At 42.7% G+C, this 22670-nt stretch overlaps 1 protein-coding gene across 1 annotated transcript in view; it reads left to right on the top strand.

The window, feature by feature from the left end:
* Positions 1 to 22670, top strand: part of NT5DC1 (5'-nucleotidase domain containing 1) — a 430483-nt gene that overhangs the window by 21357 nt on the left and 386456 nt on the right. The window contains exons 2-3 of the mRNA XM_073575978.1: positions 8943 to 9034; positions 16504 to 16575. Coding sequence (XP_073432079.1) covers positions 8943 to 9034; positions 16504 to 16575 — 164 coding nt within the window. The remainder of the gene's footprint in view (positions 1 to 8942; positions 9035 to 16503; positions 16576 to 22670) is intronic.

Here is a 22670-nt window from a genome sequence, read left to right as displayed (position 1 = left end):
ACCCCCAGCAGACACCCCCACAGTAATGTGCCTGCCCCACACCCCAGGACGCAAGTAATGAGGGGCAGAGAACTGGTGACAGTACAGACCCCAAGGAGCCCTTGTGGGGTCCCAGACGAGGACTGTGGGCTGCCAGTGTGTGCGCCCACCTCCACCTGCCCTGCTGTACTGGGCACAGGAATGGCGCTGGTGTCGGGCACTCACACACCACCGGAGACCTCTCACCTTGTCAGATGGCGGCTCCGCCATGAATGAATGGGGCCTCGGCCCGTCCTCCCGGGAAGGCTGCCAGCGTCCCCACTTCCTCCACAGCCCCCAGCGCCGAAGCCGCCTCAGTACCGAGGAGCAAAGGCTGGAGGGGGCGGGACGCTGCTGAACGACGTCACAGCCCGCCCCTTCTATCGATGGCGAACAGGCCGCTCTGCTCAGCCTCATGTGCCCGCACACAGGCCGGCCCGATGCTGCTGCACTGTGCCTCCGCGCTTCTCCCACAGAGGAGATGAATTGCTGCTGCTGCCGCGCCGCCCCCACACACGTGCCGCCTGGGGCGGACCGCCCCCCCACCCCCCCACGCTACGCCACTGCTGGTCATTAAGCTAAGCGGCAAATTGTCTGTCACTAAGGGGTTAAAGACAGCTGTCTTACATAGTCACCTTTATGAAAGACTCCTGTCCACAGACTCAATTAATCAGTCAGACTCTAACCTCTACAACTTGGGCAAGACCAAAGAGCTTTTAAAAGTAAGGACGTCAGGGACAAGATCATAAACCTGCACAAAACTGGAATGGGCTACAAAACCATACGTAAGATGCTGGGTGAGAAGGATATAACTGTTGGTGCAATGGTAAGAAAATGGAAAAAATACAAAATGACTGTCAATCGACATCGATCTGGAGCACCATGCAAAATCTCACCTTGTGGGGTATCCTTGATCATGAGGAACATGAGAGATCAGCCTAAAACTACACGGGGGGGAACTTGTTAATGATCTCAAGGCAGCTGGGATGACAGTCACCAGAAAACCATTGGTAACACATTACGCCGTAAAGGTTTAAAATAATGCAGTGCCCGCAAGGTCCCCCTGCTCAAGAAGGCACATGTGCAGGCCCGTCTGAAGTTTGCCAATGAACACCTGGATAATTCTGTGAGTGATTTGGAGAAGGTGCTGTGGTCAGCTGAGAATTCAGCTCTTTGGCATTAACTCAACTCGCCGTATTTGGAGAAAGAGAAATGCTGCCAATGACCCAAAGAACACCATCCTCACGGTTAAGCATGGAGGTGGAAACATGTTTTGGGAGTGTTTCTCTGCTAAGAGCACAGGACTACTTCAGCACACCAATGGGAGAATGAATGGAGCCATGTACCGTAAAATCCTGAGTGACAACCTCCTTCCCTCCTCCAGGACATTAAAAATGGATCGTTATTGGGTCTTTCAGCAAGACAGTTACCCAAAACATATAGCCAAGGCAACAGAGGAGTGGCTCAAAAAGAAGCACATTAAAGGTCATGGAGTGGCCTAGCCAGTCTCCAGTCCTTAATCCCATGCAAAACTTATGGAGGGAGTTGAAGCTCCGAGGTACTAAGCTACAGTCTCAAAATCTTAATGATTTAGAGAATATCTGCAATGAAGAGTGGACCAAAATTCCACCTGACGTGCGCAAAACTCATCATCAACTACAAAAAACGTTTGACTGCTGTGCCTGCCAGCAAGGGTTTTGCCACCTAGTATTAAGTCTTGTTTGCCAAATACTTATTTCTCACTGCAAAATGCAAATAAATTTATATAATTTATAGAATGTGATTTTCTGGATTTTATTTTTGATTTTCTATCTCTCAATGTTAACATTAAACTGCCCTTAAAATTATAGACTGTTCATGCCTTTGTCAGTGGGCAAACTTACAAAATCAGCAAGAAATCAAATAATTATTTCCTTCACTGTACCTTATTGGTTCTTTTACCATTTAAATAATCTGCACATCGGCATCCCACCACCCCTGGATGAAGCATTTTGGTCTGATACTTAAATTAAGACCAATTTAAACGCAGACGAGTACCGTGAACTCCGAGTCGTGGAGTCGTAATCAGAAGTCGGAGGTTAAGCTTACCGAATCCAGAGCCCTGTAGCTAACACCAAAAAGTGCATCCCACAGTTTTTTTTTACCAACTTTCTTACCAGCGTGGCAATACCCCACATGTTGTCAAAAATTTCTGTTTGGACAAACGGCAGGAAGGAGCAATATTTGAATTTTAGAACACAAATTTGGCTGAAAGATGGCAGATTCCTTGGATCATTTGCAGGGCCCCTAAAGTGCCTAAACAGCAGAAACCCCCCAGAACTGACCCAATTTTGGAGACTTACACCCCTCAAGGATTTTATCCAGTGGTATAGTGAGCATTTTGAACCCAAAGGTGCGACATAGAATTTGATAACATTAGGTTGTCATAGTGAAAAAGTTTCATTTTTTTCACAAGAATCTTGCTTTATTTAGCCCCAAATTTCTCACTTTTGCAAGCAGTAACACCAAAAAGTGTACCCCACAGTTTGTTACTCCCTTTCTTACGAGTGTGGCGATACCCCACATGTAGTCAAAAAGTTTTGTTTGGACAAATTGCAGAACTCGGAACAGAAGGGGCACAATTTGAATTTTGGATCACAACTTTAGCTATATTGGAAATAGACTGTCATATTTGCAGAGCCTGTGTGGCTCAAGAACAACAGAAATCCCCATAAATGTATCTTTTTTGTAAATTCTACCCTCTAATGTATTTATCTAGGGAGGTAGTGAGTAGTTTAATATCACCATTTTGTATGTAGTTGATGTAACGCAACTTTGAAAATTTACAATTTAAATTTTTCATTGTCACTTTTATGAATCTTTTTTATGCGTTCTGAGGAACACACGTCAAATTTTATTGCACTAGTTTTTGCGTGTTCATAAATACATCAAATATGGCACCAATGTGCGTACAGTACATGTGGCTGTGCTTATAAGAATAGATGGTGCACCATTTGGTCTTTCACCCCTTAACGACTGCCGATATGCCTTATAACTGCGGCAGTTAAGGGTACTTAAACCAGAGCGCCGCTTTTTAACAACACTGAGGTTTAATGTTATAGGGCCCCCCCCCAGCCTCGGAATTTCTCTGGGGTCTCAGCTGCCGGGGGTAGCCGAGACCCCAGAAAACATGATTCAGGACGGTTTTTACCAACCCCGGTGTTGCGATCGCCGTTATTAACAATATAACGGTGACCGCAAACAAAAAAAGTCAGATTTTCCATTTAATCTCTCTCTCCTGTGATGTGCGATCACATGAGAGGAGAGAGAAATAGGGTCCCCCGATCACCCACTCCTGTTACCTCCATTGTCCTCCATGTCCCTGCATGCCCCTCTGAAGTCCTCTGGGCTGCTGGCTTCTTCCTGGAGAAGATGGCGGACGTATGCGCAGTGCACCCGCCGAGATCTGCTGGCCGGCACCTGGCAACAATAAGACATTTTTCCTATTGGTACAAATAAAAAAATAGTAGATTGAACCTTCCTTAGTTATAGAATAATAAAATTAAAAAAATGCATTTATTTCCATTTTCCCATTAGGGCTAGAGTTGGGCTAAAGTGAGTGGGGCTAAAGTTAGGGTTGTGGCTACAGTTAGGGTTAGAGTTGGGGCTAAAGTTAGGGTTATGGTTGGGGCTAAAGTTAGAATTAGGGTTGAGGCTAAAGTTAGGGTTGGGATTAGGGTTGGGATCAGGGTTAGGGATAGGTTTGTGGTTAAGGTTATGGTAAGGGTTGGGATTAGGGTTAGGAGTGTGTTGGGTTTAGGGTTGTTGTTAGGGTTATAGTTAGGGTTGGGATTAGGGTTAGGGGTGTGTTGAGGTTAGTGTTGGAGTTAGAATTGGGGGTTTTTCCACTGTTTAGGTGCATAAGGGGGGGTCTCCAAACCTTGAAAATGTCAAACGGCGCTCCTTCCCTTTCTTTATTTACCCCCACATATGGGGTATTGGCATACTCAGGACCAATTGCACAACAACTTTAAGGGTCTAATTTCTCATGTTACCCTTGGGAAAATAAAAATTGGGGTGCAAAAAGTTCATTTTTGTGGAAAAAATGTTTTTTTTTTATTTTCACGGCTCTACGTTATAAACTTCTATGGATCACTTGGGGGTTCAAAGTGCTCACCACACAGCACAGTTAAGTTCCTTGGGGGGGTCTAGTTTCCAAAATGGTGTCATTTGTGGGGGTTTCCAAACGCGGCACGGCGTCCAACCTCAATTCCAGCCAAGCGCTGCCATGTGCCCAAACAGTGGTTTATCCATCATATGGGGTAACGGCATATTCAGGAGAAATTAAACAACAAATTTTGTGGTTCATTTTCTCTTCCAAAATATTGGTTCTGAAATAAAATGTTTGTGAAAAAAAAGTTAAATGTTCATTTTTTCCTTCCTCCTTGCTTCAGTTCCTGTGAAGCACGTAAAGGGTTAATAAACTTCTTGAATGTAGTTTTGAGCACCTTGAGGGGTGGTTTTTAGAACAGCGTCACTTTTGGGTATTTTCTGTCATGTACACCCTTCAAAGTGACTTCAAATGTGATGTGGTCAGTAAAAAAACATGGTTTTGTAAATTTTGTTGTAAAAGTGAAAAGTCGCTACTCAACTTTTAACCCTTATATAACTTCCTAATAAAAAAAATGTTGTTTCCAAAATTGTGCTGATGTAAAATAGATGTGGGAAATGTTATTTGCTAAGTATTTTGTGTGACATATGTCTCTGATTTAAGGGCATAAAAATTAAAAGTTTGAAAATTGCAAAATTTTAAAAATTTTCGCCATATTTCCATTTTTTCTATAAATAAATGCAAGTCATATCGAAGAAATTTTACCACTAACCTTAAGTATAATATGTCACGAAAAAACAGTCTCAGAATCAGCAGGATCCATTAAAGCGTTCTAGAGTTATAACCTCATAAAATGACAGTGGTCAGAATTGTAAAAATTGGGTTGGTCATTAAGTAGCTATTAGCTTTGTCACTAAGTGGTTAATGTAAAACTGACAGAATTCAAGGACCCATTTAAAATTCGCCCTTTTCCCTGAATACTGACAGAATTCAAGGACTCATTCAAAATTCGCCCTTTTCCCTGGGTTACTTCTGAAGGTGAAGATGAAGAGGCCACGTACCTCGCCTTATCTCCGACCTACGTCTGTACCCTTCCTCTACCCAGGGAAGAGAGGAGCAGTACATCAACCAGATGAACAAGGCAACACGAACAGGCCAGGTACAGAAATATTCACTCTCAAATAACAGAGGAATGCATCGGAGAGTGGAGAATGGGGAAAAACCAAAGTAGGAGAAGAAAGGGAGTTATCACACTTACTAAACCAAGCAACAGTCACAGGTAAACAAACTAAACGCCTTCTAAAATAACCCCAAACAACGATCCTCCCAGCCATGCAGCATAAGCTATCTCTGACTATGTGTGTCAGTCAAGATTATATAGAGGATAGGAGTGGGTAACTGTGTTCAGCTGAGAGCCCAGACTCCCAGAGCTGTCAGCATGGGCGATTAATTCCTGTACTGCCAACTGAAATTTACACCGTTTAAAAAGAAGGTGAAGTGCTTCTTTTCAGCACAGGAGTAGGAGCAATCATACGCTGTTGTCTTCTGGCTCCTCTTTGTCGTGGTAACCTTTTGATACTTAGATAGACATTGAGCTACCAAACTAGAAAATCCTTCTAGGAATTATTACTTCACAGAGTGAGGTATGTCTCTAAAGCACTTTTGCTGGTTATAAAACTTGATCTTGCTAACAAAACAGTTGTCCTGCAATTGTGTACAATGTAGCAGGAAGGAAGAATAAACTGCACAGGAATGAAGGACAAAATGTGGAGCAAAATGCAGCCAACTATGTGGCAAACCTGAGTTTGTTCCAAAGATGAAAGAACACCAGCAGGGCTTGAATGACAGGTTTATCTTTTAAATAAACTGGTCGTACAATGTTTGTTTTGTGCCATCAATCCGTGTATGAGAGATGAATGTGCCTATAGACGTGGTACACCTTAACAGGCTCCTGTCTGCCAAGGTAGGAACAGTTATGTGCACAAAACAACTAATCCCTTACTGAATTCTAAAAGTATTGTCTGGTACGGGAGGTTTGGCAAAAACCATGCAATAAAGCCCATAGTGTATAAGTACGGAACAGCCTCATTATTAGAGATCTTCCAATAAAATGATCATGCCCGTATCACCAATATAAATGAAAGTTTTGTGAGGCAAGGCATAGACGTAAATACAATCTAAGGCTAGTTTCACACTAGCGTTTTGAGGCGCAGCGCACGGCCGCCGAGCTGCTCCGCCCCCTGAAGCGCCCCCGGTACATTTGGCGCACGTCGGCACCGTCAAAAGGGCGCATGCGCCGCCAAAAGCATACCAGCGCGCGGCCTGCATACCCAATGCTAAAGATAGGGTACACAGGTCGCATGCAGCGTCATGCGCCCATTGGAGGAGCTGACCGGAGGGTGTGCGGCAGGGGGCGGAGCTGCACGGCGGCCGTGCGCTGCGCCACAAAACGCTAGTGTGAAACTAGCCTAAGATAAATGGTCAAAAATGTTTCGGTGAGTAATCAAGTTCTGGAATTGTCAGATAACCTGACTTTTTCAAGAACATTTTTGGGGTTCACATTCTGGAGTATACAGATGTGGGGACATGTGAATAAGAATTTGTCTGAAGAATAGTTTAATATGTGAATGATCAAGTCTTAGGGTCTGTGCACACGGTGCGGATTCTGCTGCAGATCCGCAACGGATTTGGCCCATCGGATCCGCAGCAGATTCTCCTGCGGTGTATAGTACGATTATATTCAATGTAAAATAAAAAACGCTGTGCACATGCTGCGGATTTATCCGCTCAGATTTGCTGTGGCTTTGAATCCGCAGCATCTCAATTCTTTGTGCGGATTCCACTGTGTTTTTACACCTCTTCCATTATAGGAATCCGCAGGTGTGAAAACGCAGGCGGAATCTGCACTAAATCCGCAGGTAAAACGCTGGTCATTTTACCTGCGGATTTAGTCAATTACGCGCGGAAAAATCCGCAGCCGAATCCGTAACGTGTTTGTGCACATACCCTTAGAATTAATAGTCAGATGACCTGACTTTTCAAGAATATTTGCATGGTCCACATTCTTGAGCATACAGACGCATGATGAGCATTTGTCTGAAGAATAGTTTGGTATGTGAGCGATCAAGTCTTGGAATTAATTGTGAAATGGGGTAAAATGTGTTTTACTGATAAAAATATTCTTTTTTTACTTGTCCAATAAAAATTCCCATCTGCTGGGGCCCACTAAACAGAAAATATAAATTATTTGAAAAAAGACAATTTAGTATTATTCATGTCAAACTAATAATGGGAAGTTGTGTGGTAGATTTCGAAATGGTGAGATACAAAGGCCTCGCTGAGGCAATAATACCGGAACCAATCCTTCTACCTCACTTCCTACAAACCTGGCATCTTTTTGGAGATGGCTTTGGATAGGAGTGGCAGAGACTGGGAAAATAAAATGTTGTTCTTCTAGTCTCCGGGCATCCTCTGACTTGAAGACTGCCTCCTATGCTGTTGAGTCAGACGAGAGAGAAATTATTTTGACACCGGATGTCACTTTTTTTTACATGATCAAATGAAATTCAAATGAGTGGACACCATCCAACTATGCCTAAACAGTATACTAATGCAGGGATCACCACATGCAAGTAAATTAGATCAATAAACAAAAAAAGATAACAGACTCTACATATATGTGGGATCACCACGCATGAAGCAATTATGAGAAAATATAAATTTTTATTTATTGCACAAAAGCAGCAAAAAACACCACACATTAAAAACAATTAAAAACAGTCTAATCAGCATGTAAACCGCTGGCTGCAGAATATAATGGCACTTAATATAAATCAATCAAGCTATTAACGAAGCTCCATATAATACAGACAATACAGTGGGAGCAATAGAAAGAGACAATCAAAAATGACTGGACAAGTTATTGTAACTCTGTAGTAATATAATGTGCTAAATGCATAACAAGCAGCAAGGAAAAACAATCGATACTCCCTGATAAGAACCCTGCAGTGTTTGGTAAATACCTGATGGAAAGTGGTAAGGAAAAACCTGGGTAGCAAGTAGAGCTCCTCATGGAGTGAAATCACTTATTCAAGAGAGCCACTGAAGCTCAGAAATGAAAAAGCCCCAACGTCTGTGTAAAGAGCCAGCAGCCACAGCGGGATACAGTAACCCACGCGTTCCGACACCGCAGGTGTCTTTCTCAAGGTGAGTGCTTGAGAAAGACACCTGCGGTGTCGGAACGCGTGGGTTACTGTATCCTGCTGTGGCTGCTGGCTCTTTACACAGACGTTGGGGCGACTTTGACTGGACTCTTTGACTGTTCTGCTTCTGGGTGATGTATTGCACTCCAGTTTGGGGTGTGGAATTACCACACTTCATTAGCTTTTTCATTTCTGAGCTTCATGTCCAGTCATTTTTGATTGTCTCTTGTATGTATGTAAACTGCCGCTGTCCGGTCCAATGGGCGGGGCTTATTCAACTGCTCCCCCTCCCTGTCTTGCTCTATGCATTTCTTCTTGCGTAGAACAAGACAGGGAGGGGGGGAGCAGTTGAATAAGCCCCGCCCATCGGACCAGACCACAGCAGTTTACATACATCTGAACCGATATAAAAAAGGTATTTATGCATGAAAGGTGCGGGGTCAGGGGGAAGCAAAAGTACTAAGAGAATCCTTATGTGACACACAATTGAATGATATCATTATATGATATCTCAAAAAAGGGTGACAGATTCCCTTTAATGCGTATCAGCGTTCGTTAAGGGGTTGGTTAACTCATAGCAACTCTGTTTTTTCTATATTTTGAAAATTATGTTTCTCTTTTGTCTTCAACAGTTGATTTATGACAGTTTTGCCCAGTACCTAGTGGCTGAAAAAGGTTATAAAGAAGATTTACTATGTGTTACATCCGAAGACTGGGATTTCTGGTAATCTTTTTTTTTTTTCTGTAGTAATTAAATTGAACTATATTATATTAAGTCCTTCCCAATATATTAAGTACTATTATATCATATGCCAGCTTTCAGTCTTTGAGTTAAGTGTGCGTTTTTCCATGTAGATGATGGCTGTGTTATTCAGCCATCATCTGCCACTAAAATAGGCATTTGTAATGCAACGGTAGGCAGGTGCATCATTCCATGTGCCCATCGGCATACCTGATACGCGATCTTAAGACGCTTATAGGTTGCCATGACAGCCGAAGATCTACTGAAGACCTCGGTGCCTGTCATGACGATTCTCCTATGAACGCCAGCTACGTTCATAGGAGACTGGTATTGCTGTGTATAGTTCAAGTGAAATACGAAAAAATGCTGAACTCACCACTTTATGGTGATTTTTGTTTTCACATCACAAGTGGAACCCACTTGAACTTCTGGTCAGCAGGAATGTATGAAAATTTAGTAAAAAAGCCAGAACATCCACTAATAAAACAATATCCTTTATTTCAACCTAGTAAAAAACATGTAAGGCTAAGTGCACACGTTGCAGAAAATTTCTGCACAAAAACCTGAATCCCTTCCCAGAAACCGCACCTATTTTTCCGCGGCGGTTTTTGTGCGTTTTTTGTGCGTTTTTGATGCGTTTTTTACCGCAGCGGTTTCTAAAAGCATGGGAGAAGCCTAAACCGCGGAAAAAACTGCAAAATTAATGTGCATGCTGCGGTTTTTACCGCGATGCGGTTTTTTCGCGGTAAAAAACGCATCAATGTGCACAAAAAGTGCAAAATGCATAGAAATGACTGTGCACCTTATTTTTAGCGGTTTTATAGCGGTTTTATAGCCTTAAACTGCACTTAGTCATGGACATATCAAAAAATCATATCTCTATCACTACAGGCAGAAAGGCATCAGAGATGTCTTTTTGAGTTCACAGAATGGTTTTTAACTAGTTTGAAATAAAGGATATCGTTTTAAAAGTATTTTTCGCTTTATAAGACGCACCTGATTATAAGACGCACCCCCAAATTTGTTGAAGAAAAAGAGAATTTTTTTTATGTTAAATGGGGGTCTGTCTTATAATGCCAGTGTCCGTCTTACAAATCGTATATATGTCCTTCATCCTGTTATCTATTAAACCCCTATCCTGGCACATGGCCCCCTTGTGCTGTCACATGGCCCCCTTGCGCTGTCACATGGCCCCCCTGTGCTGCTGGCACACTGGCACATTGCCCCCTTGTGCTGCTACCTTGTCACATTGCCCCACTGTGCTGCTGGCACGCACATGCCCCCCCCCATCCCATCCTGGATATGCCCCCCTGTGCTGCTACTACTAGCACGCACATGCCCCCCACATCCCATCCTGGATATGCCCCCCTGTGCTGCTGGCATGTACATGACCCCCACATCACATCCTGGATATGCCCCCCTGTGCTGCTGGCACGCAGATGGCCCACCCATCCCATCCCATCCTGGATATGCCCCCCTCTGCTGCTGGCACGCACATGGCCCTCCCATCACATCCTGGATATGCCCCCCTGTGCTGCTGGCACGCACATGGCCCCCCCATCCCATCCTGGATATGCCCCCCTGTGCTGCTGGCACGCACATGGCCCTCCCATCCCATCCTGGATATGCCCCCCCGTGCTGCTGGCACACACGTGGCCCCCACATCACATCCTGGATATGCCCCCCTGTGCTGCTGGCACACACATGCCCCCCCCCCGTCACATCCTGGATATGCCCCCCTGTGCCGCTGGCATGCATATGGCCCCCCATCCCATCCTGGATATGCCCCTGTGCTGCTGGCACGCACATGACCCCCCATCCCATCCTGGATATGCCCCCCTGTGCTGCTGGCACGCACATAGCCCCCCCACCCTATCCTGGATATGCCCCCCTGTGCTGCTGACACACACATGGCCCCCATCCCATCCTGGATATGCCCCCCCTGTGCTGCTGGCACGCACCTGGCCCCCCCATCACATCCTGGATATGCCCCCCTGTGCTACTGGCACGCACATGGCCCCCACATCACATCCTGGATATGCCCCCCTGTGCTGCTGGCACGCACATGATAAAATAACAAACAGTTAACTCACCTTCCGATGATGGCTCCGTGCTCCCAGCTCCCCCACAGCTCTTCCTGTGTCTGTGCTGACATCCAGGAGCTGCTCATACAGGCATTTCATTGTAGCTGCAGGACCTTCCATCACATGACCGCAGTGCTGCACACTGGGAGTCACGTGACCGCAGGTCCTATTGGCACAGACACAGGAAGAGCCAGGGGAGAGCTGGGAGCACGGAGCTATCATCAGAAGGTGACTATAGTGACGGGGTGGGGGGGAGAGTGCAGGCACATGTAATATGCGCTGCTCCCCTGTCCACCAACTCAGCGCGGCTTCAGCACCGAGGTGATGGACAGCGGGTGCAGTGAATATTACATGAGCCTAATGAGCGGCAGCAATGACCACCCGCTGTCTCTGCAGCCAGCAGCCAGCCCACCCCAGCCCCCTGACACCACTCCAGAGCCACCCCCCCTCCTCTACAGCACACATTCGGATTATAAGACGCACCCCTCATTTTCCCCCAAAATTTGGGGGAACAAAAGTGCATCTTATAATCTGAAAAATACGGTAGATGTTCCTGCTTTTTTGCTAAATTTTCCTATAGCACAATTGATCGAATGATCACAGGTTCAAGTCCCCTAAGGGAAGTGACAGATACAGTAGAAAGGGAAACAAAATGTTTATAAAAATATGAAAAAAATAAAAAAAAACTAATAGTTCAAATCACCCCATTTTCCTCAAATTACAAATAAAGAAAAAATAAATACACATATTTGGTATCTCTACTTTCATAAAAGTCAGATCTATCAAAATCTAAAATTAATTAACCTGATTGGTAAACAACGTAATGATGATAAAAAAAATCGAAACACCAAAATTATGTTTTTTCGGCCTCCACAAATTAACAATAAAATGCCATAAGAGGTGATCAAAACATTGTATTTACTCCAAAATTGTATCAATAAAAATGTCAGCTAAAAAAACCCCACAAAGCTTGATAAGAGGCACTTCTGAAATCTGTGTTTTAACCCCGTCAGCGTGCAGTCCTCAGCTTACATAGCAAAAACTTGCTGACAAATTTCATTTAAGAAAGTTGTTTCATTTGTTATAACCTTTTCAAAATGTGGCTGAAGGGCCAGATCTGATTGCTGCAGGTTCTGCTAATGGCACCCTCAGCAAACAGCTACATTTCACTGAGGGAAGCCACAGCCAACCCGGCACACTTGAAAGGACATCAACAAAGATGGCCCAAGCCTGTTAGAATGGAAGCTATTTGTACAGATTAGCTCTGTTCTGGCTCATATAGGAGGGTCTGGGCAATATATCTTTCATATACCCTATTTGGGCATATGCACATGGGTTGTCTTTATTAGATCAACTTTTTAATATACCCCATCATGCATTACTCTTTACCTTTTTATTTTTTTTTTGTTCAAATGTAATATTTTGTCTTTATTAAAAAACATTTAGGTCCCGATTAGGGATGAGCGAACATGCTCGGTTATCATGTTATCCGAGTGTCTTGGGCATGCTTAAATCATATGTTCAAGTCCCCGAGCCTGCATGATTTGTGTCGATTGCCTAACAAACAGGCAATCCCCTCATAAATTGCGGCTGTCTGCGGGGACATTATTCGAGCACACCCAAGATACTTGGATAACACCCAAGCATGCTTGGATAACACGATATCCCAGCACGTTCTCTCATCACTAGTCCCAATTCATCATGTAAGGTTTTTTAAAGTCGCTTTTCTCTTTTGTATTTTGGTATTAGTTGCTGCTTCATGAATTTGTTCAAATATGGGCTTTCTTCCTGTCTCAAACTGTTTTCGTAACCAAAATTTTGGTATATTCAAAAATACACCAATTGCGGACTGGAGTGAAATGGTGCCAAATTTTTAAAAAGTCTCAAATTGATGAAGGAAGCTAAAACACCTGGCATTGCTAATGAGTAGGGATGAGTGGACCTGTGGAAGTTCAGGTTCTGGTACCCGACCCAAACTTTATCCCAAAGTTTTGTGTCGATACCAGAGCTGTACCCGAACTTAAACCAAATACCAAACCTCATTGAAAACAATGGGGACTTGAATATTTGATGTTTCAATTTCTTCCTGTGGAACTCCGAACATGACAACGGACATATGGAGGAAGCCGGTGTTCGGCGTTTAGCATCGGACACTGACTGTTCGGTATGAGCCCCGAACATTTAAGTTTGGGTTTGCTCATCTCTACTACAGGAAAGATGTATATCTTTGTACCGTGTTAGCCAGTGGATAGAAAAATATTCAGGATTGAGAGTCCTCAGTAGTTGATACCTTTTAATGGCTAACTGAAAAGATGGTAATACATTGCAAGCTTTCGAGACTACTCAGGTCTCTTCATCAGGCTAGACTAATACAAAATCTGAAGTCACATATTTATGCACAATACAGCCTAGAAAAAATGCAATAGATAAGACAAGTGACGTGAAGCAGAACTATCAATATGGGAGAGGGAGAAACATAAATATAAACATTGGACCAGTTCATAGATAAGGAGTCTGGATGTTTTATGGTCCTCTGATTGGGGTCTAGTTCTGTGTGTTGCCCCGCAAGGTTTTAAAAGGAAATTCCTTAATTGATGTAAAAAGACATAAATCCATGCGACACATTCATTCCAGCACTGAGAGTGTCAAAGTTCGTCATAAATTTGTACTCCCAAACTCGTCTCTCTCTCTGAGATGTGAAGTTACCTTTCAATACCAGTAATTTCATATCCATGCTGCTGTGATCAGGGATACAGAAATGTTTTGCCACAGGTAGATCCATTCTTTTTTCTCTTATTGTGTGACGATGAGCATTCATCCTTGTTCTAAGCTTTTGCCCTGTCTCCCCCACATACAGACCCCCAGTTGGACATTTAGTACAAATAATTAAGTACACCACATTAGATGTAATGCAGGTGAAAGTACCTGGGATCTTGTAGTCCTGATGTGAGTTGGGGATCTTTATCTTGTCCGTGGTCATTATAAATGGACAGGTTTTACATTTTTTCTGGTTGCAAGGAAAGGTTCCTGCAGCTGTTGGAGAGGACAGGGAGCTTCTGACAATGATGCTTCTTAAATTTGGGGGCTGCCTAAAACACAGCAGTGGGGGGTCTGGAAAAATGGATTTTAATCGGGCATCTTTTTGTAGTAAAGGTTGTAATTTCCGTGCAGCTCCCCTTAGCACCTCCAGATTTGGGTTGTAGGTGACGACTAGAGGCACTCGGTTATTTTCTTCTTTAGCTTTGTAATGTAGCAGGTGATTCCTTGACAATCTGGTGGCTCTTGTAATTTGGTTTTCAATTGTTCTTGGATGGTAACCCTGATTCAAAAAGGTCTTTTTGAGGCGACCAAGGTGTTTGTCTCTATTCATGGGGTTGGAACATATACGATTGTATCTGATGGCTTGGCTATAGATAATAGAGTTCTTTATGTGTTTTGGATGGAAACTGTCCCATTTAAGGTATGTTGGACGGTCGATTGGCTTCTGATACAGGGATGTCTCTATTTCATTGTTTTTTAGCTTAATGATGGTGTCCAAAAAATTAATCTCGGTACTGGAGTAGTTGAGTGTTAAATTGATGGTGGGATGAAATTGATTAAACTGTTCGTGGAACGTCTTTAGCTGTTGCTCAGACTCCGTCCAGATGATTAAAATATCATCAATGAAGCGGTAGTAGGCCAGGGGCCTGATGGGGCATGAGGACAATGAAATAGAGACATCCCTGTATCAGAAGCCAATCGACCGTCCAACATACCTTAAATGGGACAGTTTCCATCCAAAACACATAAAGAACTCTATTATCTATAGCCAAGCCATCAGATACAATCGTATATGTTCCAACCCCATGGATAGAGACAAACACCTTGGTCGCCTCAAAAAGACCTTTTTGAATCAGGGTTACCATCCAAGAACAATTGAAAACCAAATTACAAGAGCCACCAGATTGTCAAGGAATCACCTGCTACATTACAAAGCTAAAGAAGAAAATAACCGAGTGCCTCTAGTCGTCACCTACAACCCAAATCTGGAGGTGCTAAGGGGAGCTGCACGGAAATTACAACCTTTACTACAAAAAGATGCCTGATTAAAATCCATTTTTCCAGACCCCCCACTGCTGTGTTTTAGGCAGCCACCAAATTTAAGAAGCATCATTGTCAGAAGCTCCCTGTCCTCTCCAACAGCTGCAGGAACCTTTCCTTGCAACCAGAAAAAATGTAAAACCTGTCCATTTATAATGACCACGGACAAGATAAAGATCCCCAACTCACATCAGGACTACAAGATCCCAGGTACTTTCACCTGCATTACATCTAATGTGGTGTACTTAATTATTTGTACTAAATGTCCAACTGGGGGTCTGTATGTGGGGGAGACAGGGCAAAAGCTTAGAACAAGGATGAATGCTCATCGTCACACAATAAGAGAAAAAAGAATGGATCTACCTGTGGCAAAACATTTCTGTATCCCTGATCACAGCAGCATGGATATGAAATTACTGGTATTGAAAGGTAACTTCACATCTCAGAGAGAGAGACGAGTTTGGGAGTACAAATTTATGACGAACTTTGACACTCTCAGTGCTGGAATGAATGTGTCGCATGGATTTATGTCTTTTTACATCAATTAAGGAATTTCCTTTTAAAACCTTGCGGGGCAACACAGAACTAGACCCCAATCAGAGGACCATAAAACATCCAGACTCCTTATCTATGAACTGGTCCAATGTTTATATTTATGTTTCTCCCTCTCCCATATTGATAGTTCTGCTTCACGTAACTTGTCTTATCTATTGCATTTTTTCTAGGCTGTATTGTGCATAAATATGTGACTTCAGATTTTGTATTAGTCTAGCCTGATGAAGAGACCTGAGTAGTCTCGAAAGCTTGCAATGTGTTACCATCTTTTCAGTTAGCCATTAAAAGGTATCAACTACTGAGGACTCTCAATCCTGAATATTTTTCTCATCTCTACTAGTGAGTTAAAGTGAGTTAATGGGTTTCTCTAACCTGTAGTCTTTCAGAGTGCTCAGCTTCTCTGCCTCCCAGCCTCCTGTTTGCCAGAGGGCGATGAGAGATCAGAGCTGTGGCATGGTTATGCATTGAGTATCTTCCCAACTACTGACATCAGTGGTTTCCTAAGTATCCACTTCATGAAAGAGGAATAAGGGGACATTGGACTCTTGAGCTTAAAAGGCTGCTGAAACGTTTTAGATTATTGGGCTCCTGAGATCATTAAGTAATTTTAGCAGCCATTTCATTTATAAAAAATATCTGCTGACTCAAACTATCAAAGTGATTGAGTGTATAATAGCTGAAGGTAAGCTTTGTATAGAGTTCCTTAACACCTTTTTTTGCCAAATATTTTAGCTTCAAAGGCTTGGTGATGGATTTGGAAGAAGGAAACTTTCTTAAACTTGCTGCAGATGGAACTATTCTCAGGTATCTGCCATTTTCAATCTTTTTCTCATTTTTGATATTTTAACTACAAGGTTGTGAATCTATTTCTACATACTTGGGGCAGTTGCACGGTTAGTGAGCTTTCATCTACATAAATTGCAAATAGTCATTTTTGGTGAATGAAGTATTGTAGTAAATGTAATCTGCAATATTGTAAGGATCCTGTGTGTACAATCCTGGTGTACAAGACTAGTGTTAAGACTGATGATTAGTAGCCAAACACCACTTTGTTGGTAATGGTTATACATAGAAAACTCATATTTTGCATAGTAGCCATTCTAATTATATGTAATTCCACTATTCAGTCATATGTAAAAGTTTGGGCACCTCTATTAATGTTAACCTTTTTTCTTTATAACAATTTTGGTTTTTGCAACAGCTATTTCAGTTTCACATATCTAATAACTGATGGACTCAGTTATATTTCTGGATTCAAATGAGGTTTTTTGTACTAACAGAAAATGTGCAATCTGCATTTAAACAAAATTTGACCGGTGCAAAAGTATGGGCACCCTTATCATTTTCTTGATTTGAACACTCCTAACTACTTTTTACTGACTTCCTGAAGCACTAAATTGGTTTTGTAACCTCATTGAGCTTTGAACTTCATAGCCAGGTGTATCAAATCATGAGAAAAGGTATTTAACGTGGCCACTTGCAAGTAGTTCTCCTATTTGATTCTCCTATGAAGAGTGGCATCATGGGCTCCTCAAAACAACTCTCAAATGATCTGAAAACAAAGATTATTCAACATAGCTTTTCAGGGGAAGGATACAAAAAGTTGTCTCAGAGATTTAACCTGTCAATTTCCACTGTGAGGAACATAGTAAGGAAATGGAAGAACACAGGTACAGTTCTTGTTAAGCCCAGAAGTGGCAGGCCAAGAAAAATATCAGAACGGCAGAGAAGAAGAATGGTGAGAACAGTCAAGGACAATCCACAGACCACCTCCAAAGACCTGCAGCATCATCTTGCTGCAGATGGGGTCACTGTGCATCGGTCAACAATACAGCGCACTTTGCACAAGGAGAAGCTGTATGGGAGAGTGATGCGAAAGAAGCTGTTTCTGCAAGCACGCCACAAACAGAGTCGCCTGAGGTATGCAAAAGCACATTTGGACAAGCCAGTTACATTTTGGAAGAAGGCCCTGTGGACTGATGAAACAAAGATTGAGTTGTTTGGTCATACAAAAAGGCGTTATGCATGGAGGCTAAAAAACACAGCATTCCAAGAAAAGCACTTGCTATCCACAGTAAAATTTGGTGGAGGTTCCATCATGCTTTGGGGCTATGTGGCCAATGCCGGCACCGGGAATCTTGTTAAAGTTGAGGGTCGCATGGATTCAACTCAGTATCAGCAGATTCTTGACAATAATTTGCAAGAATCAGTGACGAAGTTGAAGTTACGCAGGGGATGGATAATTCAGCAAGACAATGATCCAAAACACCGCTCCAAATCTACTCAGGCATTCATGCAGAGGAACAATTACAATGTTCTGGAATGGCCATCCCAGTCCCCAGACCTGAATATCATTGAACATCTGTGGTATGATTTGAAGCGGGCTGTGCATGCTCGGCGACCATCAAACTTAACTGATCTGGAATTGTTTTGTAAACAGGAATGGTCACAAATACCTTCATCCAGGATCCAGGAACTCATTAATAGCTACAGGAAGCGACTAGAGGCTGTTATTTTTGCAAAAGGAGGATCTACGAAATATTAATGTCACTTTTATGTTGAGGTGCCCATACTTTTGCACCGGTCAAATGTTATTAAAATGCAGATTGCCCATTTTCTGTTAGTACAATAAACCTCATTTGAATCCAGAAATATAACTGAATCCATCAGTTATTAGATATATGAAACTGAAATAGCTGTTGCAAAAACCAAAATTGTTATAAAGAAAAAAGGTAAACATTAATAGGGGTGCCCAAACTTTAGCATATGACTGTATGTAGGTGATACTGTAAATGAATTAAATGGATTTTCCCGTTTTGATTACCTGTAATTATTATCCACGGGAATGCTGTTAGCCTTGGTTCCCCCCTGCCATTCCAGTGCTGCCTCTACATCACTGTCCTCACTCATTACTGACATGGTTGCAATGAGCGCATGACAGCTGCAGGAAGTCAGCACTCTCTTTCCAGTGATTTAGCTGCCAGCGGTTATGTGCTGTAGTCATTACTGCTCTGATGCAGCTGTGTCAAAATTGCAAGAAGACAAAGTTCTTTTCTGCTGTTCTGTGTGAGTTACTTGTCTCACTGGTAGCTCCCCTTCTTGTAAAATAAGCTCTGGAGGCAGAGTTATCTTCCAGGCACCATCCGCCCCAGAGCCTGGAAAAGGTTATATATACATATATATATATATATATATATATATATATATATATATATATATCTCAAAATCTGTTGTAGCTCGCTCTATACAAATCCACAGTTCTCGCCTGATTTGGGTGAAATTTGGCACGCCCCCTCTCCACACACAGGAGCAGAGTACTGCACACGTTAAATCTTGCTAGCGTTCCCCCGTCATGAGATTGGGGCCCCGAAGTTAGGCCCTATACATATAATGAAGAAATGTGAAGGTGAAAGTAAAAGTGCTGATGGGAAAACAACAGTTGTGACTGACAGGGACGGATTATAGCGACGGCGCCAAAGAGTCGCTGCTAAAGGGGCCGCACCACCGCACACAACACACAAACATTACACAAATACCATACAAACACCACACAGACATCACACATACACCAACCCACAAGCACAACACCATACAAATGCCACAACACACCCGACCACTCTAGACACACACAACACAAACACCTCCCCACAAATACCACACCACCCCATAAATACCACATGCACACCACACACACACGCACGCAAGGACCACACACACATGCAAACACACTCAGATGGATGCACCCTACGCACACGGACGAACATTACTGAGCAGCAATATTGGTCAGGTGAAAAATGCCTCATAGTAAGATTGTCATTATTGCTTACTATACAGGGAGCTTTTATCACTGAAGCTGCTGAGGTAAAGTGAAAGCTAAACTCTGATTGGTTGCTATGGGCAACTAGACAAGTTTGCCTGTGAGGCGGTTTTCATTACGGAGATGTGAGCTCCTTCAGGTCTTAGTAATACTGTGTGAGGGCTGCTCTGTATTTACTATTCATCCTATTACACCTCTCATCAGTGTCAGGTGAATACTAAAGGGTCATAATACTAAGGATTGTTTTTTAAAATGCCGCCCAAAAAACAGCCATCTATTGGGCAAGTTCATTCAAAAGCTAAGAAAGCAAAATTGTGTCAAAGAGCTGAGACAAGTGAACAACGTGACTCGCGGCTTGAAAAGAAACGGATGAGACAGGCTAAATGTAAGGCAGCTGAGACATCAGAGAAACGGGAATGTCGTCTTCACAAGAATCGGAGAAGGCAGGCTGAAACTTGCAAAGTAATTGTTTGGGATGAAAGTACCATGGCGCACAAGAAAGCTGTCGAGGCCCTTGATCGCACCTTGAAAGATATGCAGGGAACTGATCATTTAATGGGGTGAATTGTTATAATTTTTGCAGGTGACTTCTGCCAGACATTACCTGTTCTTAAGGGAGCAACACCAGCGGATGAGCTGAATGCCTGTCTAATATCTTATCTGTGTATACATGTTCAGAAGTAAACTCTTTCTACTAATATGCGGGTTCATTTGATGGGAAATACAACTGCAGACAGATTTACACACCAGCTACTATGCCTTGGAAATGACAGGTTCCCTAAAAATGATAGTGTCAGCTCCATAAATCTACTAATTCAGGGAAGGCTGCCTGGTCTAGCGACCACATACATGTCCATTGATTCAGTCATGGAGAGGGAACAAGCCGTAATGTATCCATTGGAGTTCCTGAATTCTTTGTAGCCTCCTGGAATGCCACCGCATAAGCTCACTTTAAAAATAGGAGCCACGATAATTTTGCTTTGGAACCTTGACCCACCAAAAATGTGTAACGGCACAAGATTGTGCATTAAGAGTCTCATGCCCAATGTTATTGAAGCCACAATTCTTATGGGAAACTCTAAGGGAGCAAATGTTTTCATTCCACATATTCCTTTGCTGCAAAGCGACATTCTCTTCAATTTTAAGCATCTGCAGTTCCCAATCCGATTTGCATTTGCTATGACTATAAACAAAGCACACGGTCAAGCATTTAAAGTAGCCGGCATTAATTTGGAGAGCACGTGTTTTTCACATGGACAGTTGTATGTTGCTTGCTCTAGAGTGGGTAACCCCAAAAATCTTTTCATATATGCAACTGAAGGTAAAACCAGAAACTTTGTTTACCAAAAAGCACTACAATAGATAGTTGTTTAACTGTAAGCCAATTTTACTCTTTTGTCCGTGAACTACTTATAGATTATACTGGAGGGAGGGGGGAAGGATGGCACTATGTTGTTAATTGGGTGTAAATGTTTTATATGTTTGTGTAACGTGCATACATTTTCATTTTTCATAAAAAATATTTAAAAAAATTGTTGTAATAGTTTATACTACATAATATGTATTGAATATGTACAATTAATAAAATGTTGAAATTAAACAAAATGTTGTTGTTCACATCAATGTTACGACAAATTAGTAAAATGCTAAAATAATACAAATTTAAACTCGAAAAAAAATTTACTGAAGCACTCTGAAAATGTCAATTTCAGGGTGACACTGAAAATTTTACTTTAGCTACCATAACCAACAATTTAGCATATTTTCCGCAAGCGAAGCCGCGGGTATTCTACTAGTATATAAAAAAACGTGGATTTCTCTGGAATAAGACATCAGATTGCAGATATCAAGGTATCATGTTATTCAGCTTCCTATGACCTACATGCCCCTTAAGGGGGCTTCACACATAGCGATATCGCTAGCAATATCGTTAAAGCATCACCGATTTTGTGACGCAGCAGCGATATTGCTAGCGATATCGCTACATGTGATACTTACCTCCGACCGGCTCCCCCGCTGGTTATCGGTGATCGCGCGAGAACGTCCTGGGCCGTTTCTCGTCGGCGGCTTCCTGCTGGGCTTCCTGCTGGCGCCGACGAGCGACGCGTGGACGCGGGCGGAGGACTTCATCATCGCCGTGTCTGACAGGTAAGTAACGACCGCTGCTGCGTCGCTGGTGAGATCTGCCTGTTTGGCAGTTCACTAGCGACCATTTAGCAATGCACCAGCGATCCTGACCGGATCATATCATTGTCGGGATCGCTGGTGCATCGCTAAATGTAAAGGGGCCCTTAGAGATGGCTTAGGAGGGATGATCCTACTGACAGATTACCTTTATAACTGCACTATCTGCATCTATTCAATTGAATGGCCATTCATTTAATACATGGACAAACTAGGTCTACAAGAGCGAGAGATAATGTTTGTGAGTGGCTCATTGCTCTGGTACACGTCAGGGGTTTTTGCGAACACAAATAGGACATATGTAAAGTGGTTGTTATTATTATAATACAATCCCTTTAAAAACAAAGGGCTTGTTTCCCCAAACCTTTAACACCAGAAATCTGGTATAAAAGCTTTGAAAAGTTGCAAAAGTTATGGAAAACTCAGAGTTGTGCCTAAATATTATGACTTTTGGATTCTTTACTCCAGTTTCTCTCAACTCAGCTGCAATGGGCTGAGCTGGGGCGGGACAGAGGCGAATGCCACAGCTCATCTATGTCATGACGAGCTGCGGCGTTCCCTATGCCAGAATATCACTCCAGTACTTGAGGCGCACACCACTCACTCGTCAGACATAGTTACATAGTTACTAAGGTTGAAGGGAGACTTTAAGTCCATCTAGTTCAACCTATATCCTATATCCTATCCCAACTTGCCCTAACATGTTCATCCAGAGGAAGGCAAAAAAAAACCCATGTGGCAAACAGTAAGCTTCACATTGGGAAAAAAAATTCCTTCCCGACTCCACATACGGCAATCAGACTAGCTCCCTAGATCAACGCAATATTAAGGAAACTAGTGTATATACCCTGCAATATTATACTTTTCAAGAAAGGCATCCAGTCCCTTCTTAAATTTT

Source organism: Dendrobates tinctorius, unplaced genomic scaffold (genome assembly GCF_039654945.1).
Source record: "Dendrobates tinctorius isolate UK_male_01 unplaced genomic scaffold, ASM3965494v1 ptg000046l, whole genome shotgun sequence".
Classification (NCBI taxonomy): Eukaryota; Metazoa; Chordata; class Amphibia; order Anura; family Dendrobatidae; genus Dendrobates; species Dendrobates tinctorius.
Note: the sequence above shows the minus strand (reverse complement) of the source record. Positions and strands in the feature narration are given on the sequence as shown.